The sequence below is a fragment of the Engystomops pustulosus genome, chromosome 3, assembly GCF_040894005.1.
Source record: "Engystomops pustulosus chromosome 3, aEngPut4.maternal, whole genome shotgun sequence".
NCBI classification, from domain to species: Eukaryota; Metazoa; Chordata; class Amphibia; order Anura; family Leptodactylidae; genus Engystomops; species Engystomops pustulosus.
Genome location: NC_092413.1, coordinates 97,766,810 through 97,776,906, shown reverse-complemented (window position 1 = coordinate 97,776,906; position 10,097 = coordinate 97,766,810). Strand labels below are relative to the sequence as shown.

At 39.4% G+C, this 10,097-nt stretch overlaps 1 protein-coding gene across 4 annotated transcripts in view; it reads left to right on the top strand.

The window, feature by feature from the left end:
• The first annotated feature begins 3,911 nt into the window (after positions 1-3,911).
• The window catches only part of LAMA2 (laminin subunit alpha 2), a 567,760-nt gene continuing 561,574 nt past the window's right edge, over positions 3,912-10,097 (top strand). For all 4 annotated transcript variants that reach the window (XM_072141562.1, XM_072141561.1, XM_072141563.1 and 1 more), the window contains exon 1: positions 3,912-4,110. In XM_072141562.1, coding sequence (XP_071997663.1) covers positions 4,014-4,110 — 97 coding nt within the window. In that variant the 5' untranslated portion in view covers positions 3,912-4,013. The remainder of the gene's footprint in view (positions 4,111-10,097) is intronic.

Sequence of the window (10,097 nt, the reverse complement as noted above, 5' to 3'; positions counted from 1 at the left end):
AAGAAGTATGTACACAAAGGGGGAATATTTTAAGATTTTTTCTTTATAAAAATAACTGCATCTATTTCAATGGATTCTGGGTCATGTTAGTAACTTGTCTATAGTAATAGGTCCATGTATTATGTAGCTGAGATGAGCATGGGCCTTCTTGTTATGGAATTTTAAAGAAGCGCTTCCCACTGTGTCCTTTTTTTCGCATGCCCAGCGATTCAAATTTTCAACTGACTCATCCATCTCAGGGTTAAGTTGGTTTCTCCATTCATTCCCCAAAATACTACATCACTCTTATACAGGAATAGCCATACATATACATACGTTGTCAATACATGATGGCGCTTTATGTACACTATTATGAAGGTCAGCGTATTGACTTGTTCAACAGCTTAAGCTTCTGTAATGCAAATAAAATGATTGAAATGATCAAAACTACAACATGCAATGGAGATTCTTTTTGAAGTTACATACATCACAGAACACCCTGGATCATGGCACTTTCATCTGTAGATAGAGGTCAGGAAGCCATTCATAGCCCTTTCAAATTCTTCAGACATTTCGACTAATGTATTTTCTTCTGTGGAATTAGACCAGGCAAGATCCCAGCAGCAGTCTACATAGCCCATGACCATGTCATTGGTTTTCCTTCGTGAAATCACTCCACTTCAAATACAGATCACAGCGGACTTGGGACACAGCCCAAGATCTGCTGTTTTATGGATTCTCCGATCCAGTTATAAAGCCATTACAATTTACCCATGTTCTGAACTAAGCTTTTTCTTGCTCCCTAACATATCCCACCCTTGACAGATCTACATTGTCACAACAAATTCAATGTGAATGGCTTCACCTGTCAGAGGTTTCGTGTTATGGATGATTGATGTATATATAGACATTCCGATCTCTTATTAGCCACCAGGTTTCTACTACCAATACAGTTGGATAGATTTATCAAATCCAGACATTTCAATGAAAAACATAGTGGGAATACTCAGGGATTTCCTTCTTATGCTATTGAACAAGTTCAACACCCAAGCAGGGGAGAGGGCAGATTGTTATTTGACAGAGAAGTGTATTGGATTTTCCATTTAGAAACCAGGTTTCCCAAAGGCATAAATTATAAACATGAAATTATGTTTAATTACTGAAAATATTAGCCTGTAGAAATCCTGTTCTCATGTGTATATTTTGCACATTACTACACATTGGTCTGCTCATGTCATCTTCCATAAATTTTTACACTACATACTTAGTACCAGTGCACACTCTGGGCAATATTTATCATATACCGACGCTCGTGCGTATGAGGCTCCGGCCTCTTGATGTATAAATGCAGACATTTATTAGAAATAAATGCAGACATTTTTAATCAAAATGAATTGAAGAATTTTAACCATGGATGGATGGATCACATCTTCTGATTATTTCTTCTGTGACGTGGGTCACATATGGATCTGAGCTGCAAGTGAACAGGGCCGCATGAAATTGTCTGTCTTGAATGTCTATTCACATCTTTTTGTTTTACTCACTAGATTTATCAATAGTCTTTTAAAGTTACGCAAGTTTATACAGATAGTTTTATACAATACCAGCTTCATCAATGCTTAATTTATATACATAGAATGTCCATCTATTTGTTGGTTTAGTTTGCACCAGAAAATTAGCCAAAATGAAGGTCAATCAGCATAATTTCTGGCACATGCCCCCTTTGTAGGCCAAGCCTTGTCACCTTTTGTAAGGTCATGTTTCCTTTTTGTTCTAGTTGCAAAAGTATCTAGAAGCTGTCCAAAATCATTAATGTGGCAGAAGATATCTAAAACAGTGTATTGATGCTGATTAATACAGAATTTGGTCTAAAATACATTCAGAAATCTGATCCAGTGTTTCTAATACAGATTGGAGTCCAGATTTATCAAGTGTCTTAAAGAAGTCAATGCATTGTATGAGACTGTCAAGTGTATCTTTACTTTTCCTATTAGTTGGCTTAATCGATGCCAAAAATATATGGCGGTTACAGAAAGTATTCAGACCCCTTTGTATTTTTCACTCTTTGTTTCATTGTTGCCAGTTGGTACCATGAAAAAAGTTCTTCTTTTTTGCTCATTAATGTACACTCTACACCATTTGCTCAGTATTGAAGAAGCACCTTTTGAGCTAGTAAAGCCATGAGTCTTGGTAATGATGCAACAAGTTTTTTACACCTGGATTTTGGGATTATTTGACATTCTTCATTGCAGATCCTCTCCAGTTCCCTCAGGTTGGATGGTGAACATTGGTGAACAGACATTTTCAAGTCTCTCTAGAGATGCTCAATTTGGTTTAGGTTAAGGATTTGGCTGGGCCAGTCAAGAATGGTCACAGAGTTGTTCTGAAGCCACGGCTTTGTTATTTAAGCTTTGTGCTTAGGGTCATTGTCTAGTTGGAATGACCAACTGGACATCCCAGAGCACTCTGGAAGAGGTTTTCACCCAGGATACCTCTGTAGTTGGACACATTACTCTTTCCTTTAATTGCAACCAGTCATTCAGTCCCTGCAGCTGAATCATGATGCTGCCACCGCCATGTTTCACTGTTGGGATTGTATATGGCAGGTGATGAGCAGTTACTGATTTTCTCCAAACAAACCACTTAGAATTAACCAAAAAGTTTTTCTTCTCATGTCTGGAAGTCCTTCATGTTTTCTTTTGCAAACTGTATGCAGGCTTTCATAATTCTTCCACTAAGGAGATGCTTCTGTCGACACACTCGGCCCGACTGGTGGAGGGCCGCAGTGATGGTTTACTTTGTGGGACTTTCTTCCATCTCCCAGCTGAATCTCTGGAGCTCAGCCACAGTGATCTAGGGCTTCTTCTTCACTGCTCTCACCAAGGCTCTTCTCCGATGATTGCTTAGTTTGGCTGGACTTCCAGGTCGAGGAGGAGTTGACAACATTCAAAGTTCTTCCATATAAGGATTATGGATGCTACTGTGCTCTTAGGAACCTTGAGTGCTGCAGAAATTCTTTTGTAACCCTTGGCAGATCTGTGCCTTGCCACAATTCTGTCTCTAAGCTCCTTGGGAAGGTCCTTAGAACAAATGTGCTCTGATCTGTGAGATCATTGTGCGGTATGCACTGTGATTTGTGAGGTCTTATATAGACAAGTGTGTGCATTTCCTAATAAAGTTTAATCAGTTTAATTAAACACAGCTAGACTCCCATGAAGGAGTAGAACAATCTCAAGGAGGTTCAGAAGGAAATAGACAGCATTTGAGTTAAATATAAGTGTCACAGCAAAGGGTGTGAATACTTATTACCATGTGATAGTCCTGTTTTTCTTGCTTAATACATAAGCAAAAATACTTACAATTCTGTGTAGATGAGCAAAAAAAGAACTTTTTTGATCTTACCAAATGGCTGCAATGAAACAAACAGTGAAAAATTTGAAGGAGTATGATTACTATCCATACCCACTGTAAATCTATTTTTTGTGCATTTTTCTGCAGTTTAGGCCTTTACCTCTTCTACAAATACCAAGCACATTTATTTTACTTGTTACATTGTTTAGAAAAGTGTTTAAAAGTTTCTCAAACCGTTAATGTATGTAGTCCAAGGTGTTTAGAGAACTTTTTTTTACACAAATTATTACAGATTTTTGTTGTAGAAAGATTGATGATTATACACCACTGTGAATTTACATAGGATTATGATATGACATTGTGGTAAGTATTGAATTTTTAGTTTAGCAAGGTATAGGATTTATTATTAATTGGTGTACAACAGATGAAGATGTACTCCTTGCATCATTAAATAGAAGAACATGAATCAGCTGCTCAGACTATTCAGATATATTGCATAAATGGAGTGCCTCAAAGTGTCTCAGTGGATGCAGAGAAGGAGGAGTATAGTTTTCAAACTGTCTCTAACTTTAGCCTGAAATCTTAGTTGGAGTTTCTCTGTGTCTGGCACACAGCTGCGTTCAGTGAGGAATAGGAAGGCAAGGAGAGGAGAGGCGTCTCCTCAGTGCCTTTCTTTCCACAAAATGCAGAACATTTATCAGTTCATCATGGCACAAAGAACTTTGCTTACCGTTTTCCTAACTTTGATGCTCATCGGATACACTCAGGCTCAACAGAGAGGTAACGTTTCATGTGCTATGTGTTGAATTTGTGTGTGTGTTCGCAGTACAATAGTGCTGACTATAACTATTGCTGTTGCCCCAGATATCAAATGCAACATTTTTCTGTGACAGCTGAAAACAACAGTGAAGAGCAAATATACATTGTACAAGCCTTGTCTTTCCAACTTTCTGAGTGTTAATGTGTTCATACTTTTTGATGTAACTTTAGGTTTGAACAAGATCAAAGCCAAATGTTGCTCTACTTTTTCAGATGCTCCTAAAAGCCAGAACTGATTTTAACATGTTTTCTTCAAATATACCCTTTTCTCTACTCCAATATAGCAAGTACCAAAAGCTAAATCAGGCTGGTTCTTCACATTTAGTCCTGTCATAATCTATATAACACATGTGTTGAAATGCTGAGTTTAGAGCCAAGGTTAAGTGTAAATGTATGTTTTTGTGACCTTTAAGACTTGTGGTTGTGTATCACATGTACGTTTCTTCTATACTGATTACCTGTACATGGTATAGAAAGAGTGAGGAGCAATTCCAGTCATGCAAATAAAACATCTAAAGTACATCATCAAGTGCATTTATGAAAGGATGTGTTATTATCATAGAGCAAGTGTTCAACTAAAACTCAGCCTGGAATACTCTTCGTTTATCTTCCTACATGGCACTGCCCTTGGTTCAGAGGTTAGATTGACATTGAACCCTATAACCTATGTCTCATAAAGTATAGTGTTAGCATTTTAAAGATGCCAGCCCAATGCTAATTTCTAGAGGCAAAACTGTAAAAAGCAGAATTCTAGAGCTTCGCTGCCACTTTCAGTGAATGGAGTAGATGTGCATAGCCAGTGGTATACTTTCTAGAATTTAATACTGTTTTGACTATGCCTGTGGCAGAACAGTTCTGATGCATCCATCTAAAATTACTTAAAGGAGGTAGATGGGAACTGAAAATTAATTAACTTAATTAACGAAAATTCACTTAATTAACGTTTTTGTGACCTGAAAGCTGGAAGTCCCTTTGAAGAAAATATTGAATATGACCACCTGCAATGAATTTCATGTGGACCACTTCAAGTTACTTAAGGTCACCCATTTTTAAGATTGCTTAATGTACCATCAATCAAGCCTCTATCAGACACACAACCGCAATCCCCTGTAAAATGGAGCAGGGGGGTCTTTTTTTCACAAAAATTTTGGCTTGCCTTTTGTTTAATTTTTGAGACTTTTCTTGGTGCATGTGCTCATTTGCAACTTTTTTTGCTGCTAAGACAGTCTCCCTTCTAAGTTTGCCATTGTCTAGTTTCCTGCAGTTATCACCTGAATCCAGATGGAAAAGTTGTGACTTTTTTAAAATGTTGCAAAGAGTTACAAATTTTGGAGCATATCTACAGCTGCCTCTGACCAGGAGTAGAAATTAGCTTAGAACTGATGACTTTAGGAAACTTTTTGCGACTTCTGTTTTAAAAAGTTGCAAATTTACTAAAGACCAAAAGCCATATGTATTAATAAGGAAAAACCACTAAGATACTGTATGTACTCGGGTATAAGCTGAAAAAGCCCCACTTGGCTTATACTCGGGTATATAAAATAAACAATTAGTACTCACCTCCACTCCTCTCCCTGCATTTTCTGGCTTCCAAGCAGTGCATGTCCATGCTCTCCGCCCGCATGCACACACGGTGTGATGTCATCAGACGGCGACATGCCACATCATAGTGTGTGGGGATAGAGCATAGACATATCTTTGCTTGCACTGACGGGAAGCCAGAGCTCAGCGAAGAAGGTGAGTTGGGGGAGAAGAGGACACCAAGGGTGAGTGCCGGAGGTGAGTACTGGGTGAGTATTATTTTATCATGAAAGGGGCAGTACTGGACATTTTTTTAAAGGGGGTCTCTGCTGGACATTTCTTTAAAGGGGGCACTGCTGGACTTTCTTTTCTAAGGGGGAAACTCCTGGACAATTTTTTTTACAGGGGATAATTCTTGACATTTATTGAAAAAAGGGGTCTCTGTTGGACATCTTTTTAAAGGGGGGCTCTACTAGGCATTTCTTTAAATGGGGTCTCTGCCCAGCTTTTCTTTTTAAAGTGTGTTTCTGCTGGACATTTTTTTTTAAAGGGGCTCTGCTGGACATTTTTTTTTAAAGGGGGGTTATGCTGGACATTTTATTGATGGGGGAGGATGTTACTGGACATTTTATTAAAGAGTAGTTGCTGCATTTTACAACCTAGGCTTATACTTAAGTTAATATGTTTTCCAAGTTTTTTGTGGCAAAAATCGGCTTATACTCAGTTCGGCGTATACTCAAGTATATATGGCAGACAAAGCAACACTTATGATACATCAGTCTCAATGGGGCTCATTTACTAAGGGTCCGAATCGTGGATTTCCGTCGGGTTTCCTGAATATTTCCGATTTGCGCCAAATTGCCCCACGATTTTGGAGCATGCATTTCACGCGACAGAAATTGGGGGCGTGGCCGTCAAAAAAAATTGCACTCACATACACCGGGACGAAGAAGGTGAACTCCAGCAGTCTTCAGCGCAGCAGCAACACCTAGGGGATATCGGGCGCACGACCTAAGTGAATCCCGGCAAGCTCCGAATCAATGTTGGACAACGCGCTGCAGGATCGCGAATGGACCGGGTAAGTAAATGAGCCCCAATGTGTTTGACAAGTTGTGTTTGACAAGGGAAGTTATCATTATTTAAAGAAGATGACGAATGATGCCAGAGACATAACCATAGGGGTCCAAGTCCTAGAGCTGCAATTGAACCTTAAAAGGTGCCTCATATCAGTAGACTAGTTCAATTATGAGGCCCAGAACCTTGAAGATATGACTTCTTTGTGGGATGGATACATCCTTATTGTTTTTTCAACATCAGTCGGTAAAATGTGGTCACATGAAGAGTAGTGCAATTAGGGTGTAACTTGATCTGGTGTAGAGACTGCGGTTGTAACCGGGCCCAAGATGCTTACAGGGCCCATAAGGTGTTACTTTGCCATATGAGAAGACTAGTACTATAGACCATACATTATAGTTGGGGGCCTGGCACAGACTTTGCACTGAGCCCCATCAACTTCAAGTTATAGTTTACACTATGTTCGGCCACCTGATGAAAATATACATCTACTGTATCTGTACTGTTATGCCCCAACATGTTTCCTTTAATGCAATATTTGTCATTGAAGCCTAATTGGTTATCCTTATTTCAAATAACTTAATACATTACAGGCAGTCCCCAACCTATGGACACCCGACTTACAGACGACCACTAGTTACAGACAAACCTCTCTGCCCACTGTGACCTCTGGTGAAGCTCTCTGGATGCTTTACTTTAGTCCCAGGCTGCAATGATCACCTGTAAGGTGTCTGTAATTAATTTGTACTGATAATACTTGTTCCCATGACAGCAAAAAATCTTGAAAACCCAATGTTACAGGGACTAAAAAAAATGTGGTCTGGAGCTACAATTATAATATACAGCTGTTATGTACATAATGAACATCAATGCAAACCTAAAGGACCTATCATGCACTTAACCCAGGGACGACTGCCTGTAAACAGGTTTATTTTATTTTAACCGCTAAATACAGTTACATTTCCCTAAATTGACTATGTTTGTGTGAATTTGTAAATATGACTCGGTACAGTCTATTACATTGTTATTGTTTTAATGCAATGCTCATTTCAAAATATTTTAACTACGATGTAAAAATTTCTTACAAGTAAAACTTTTCTGTTAAATCTTTCACAAATAATAAGCCCTGGCATCTGCTAGAGACGTCCTCTAGCAGAGATGCTGCGGATACTCAACACAATAGCTTTCTCATTTTACCCATAGTAGTTTATTTATACATTGTGCTGGTTTATTTTTTCCTCCTTACTTGCTTATCCTTTTTCCATTCTATTCTGAGGCAGAATGACAGTACCACTTTAACCCTTCATTGAAACAAATTCTACATGTATATGACCATTGAACTTGACACAATACAAATGGGAAAGGTGAATTTCTAAATTGCCGGTTATCATCATAGAAACATGGCCAATTTGTTTGAGCAATTTCTCAGCGAAATTTCATGGACAATTAAAAAATGTTCTTTCACATTCTGTAAGACTATTCCGCTGAACTTGTTTACCTTCAAATTTGGGGTAACATTACTACAATTACGCATTCTCAATTCCCTGTTCCTAGGTTCGCTTTTTGGGAACCAAGGATGTACCCAGATGAAAACACCTTACTGCACATCTTTTCTAAAACATGGCAATTTTTTTCATGACAAGAAATGGCAAAATTTGTCATGCACTTGCAAGATTCATACCTGCTGCCAGGAAACTAGGGGCACAACTGCAGTGTGTGTGTATTTGCTGTATGTCTGTATATGGTATTGTATGTGTGTGTATTTGCTGTATGTTTGTGTGTGTATATGTGATGTGTAAATGGTCTATATGTGTGTGCACATGTGATTTGTATATACTATGGCTCACATTTACTAAAGGCTTTGCACCATTTTTCTGTCTGACTTTGAGCACACGAGTGCAGCCCCACTGACTCCTCGCTCCCCGGTGCCCTCAACTAGGCGTATCGGCACGGCACCACTGTGCTTCTGCGGTGCAGAACCAGCGCCTCACCTTCCTGGCCTGCATCCTTCCATTAAGTTTGCATGGTCTCTTGTGCACATATGCACACTTTGGATACCCACAGCCCAGACAAGCACCTTTAACCTTGGTCGCATTTCCCCTGAGGAGCCTATGTCATATAGGCGAAACATGGCATGTAGGGAACCTAGACCTCCAAAGAATACCTCATAAACTGTGTCTTTTTGGAGACTATATAATCTATACATTTTACTCTCCACATTCAGGTATCTAGATCAATACTGTCTGTGTATGGACTCGTACGACTTCTCTGGGTCCCTAACACTATCCCTTGACCACTCAAAACTTGACTTACTGTCATCTGACTGCTCGGGACTTGACCATCTGTGCAGGAGCACACTTGTACAACTACTTTAACCTTGACATCTATCACACCAATTCACGCTTAACACATTCGCCCGTGTGTCCTGGCACACTTCCTACCCTCGGCATCCCTTCCCGCTTATCATAGGGTTAAGAGACCGAACATAGGGTAAGGTTCCAGTCGTTTAGGGCTGCGGCCCCGAGTTGAGGTTTTTTCTATAGGGCACACCAGGTCCCGACACCTCCCTCTAGGGTTCGATAGGGACGCCACACCCTGTATACCCCACTGGGCGCACTACCTCAACTTCCCCATTTTCTCTCGTCGGTTCCATATTGAATTTTAGAGTTCTTTATTTTCTTGGATTTTATTGAATTTGAATAAAAGTTACTTCTTAATATAGCTCTCCGCCATTTGTACTGTCTCTGCGCTTCACTAGGTGGAAGAGGTCGGGAACATACGTTCACCTACCTATTGTACTCTTCCCATTTTTCTGTCTGACTTTGCACAATCTTTTATGAGCAAACTGCTTGCACATGTATTTAAGAACTTCCTGCGCCATATATGGGTTGCACGCAACACTTGTGGCTGTCACGTGACACAAATTTTGTCAGAAAAATGGGCATTCCAGTGCAGAACATGCAAAGTCTGTATATACTGTGTATATTTGATGCGAAAACACTATGAGGGGCATTTATTAATTTGAGTTCAGGCTGGCACTGGAACCGTGCTTTATTTTTCAGTGGGGTGTAAGTTTATGGTGCAAGGATTAATGAAATGTTGCATGGACTAAAAGGTTTAGAACACCCTAGACTTGCATTTCAGCGCATAGCGTCTTAGTCACGTGCCGCAGCAATGACTGCCACTAGGCTTTATTTTTGCAATAGCTCTTATTTTTGGGAGGTGTCTTATTTTCAGGGAAAAAGAGTAGTAACCATCTATAGGAAATTTGGGAGCATCAGCATCTGGTAGAATCACAAACTGGAATCTATTGCAAAAAAAGAACATCATAAATATATTCTAGATTTATTTTG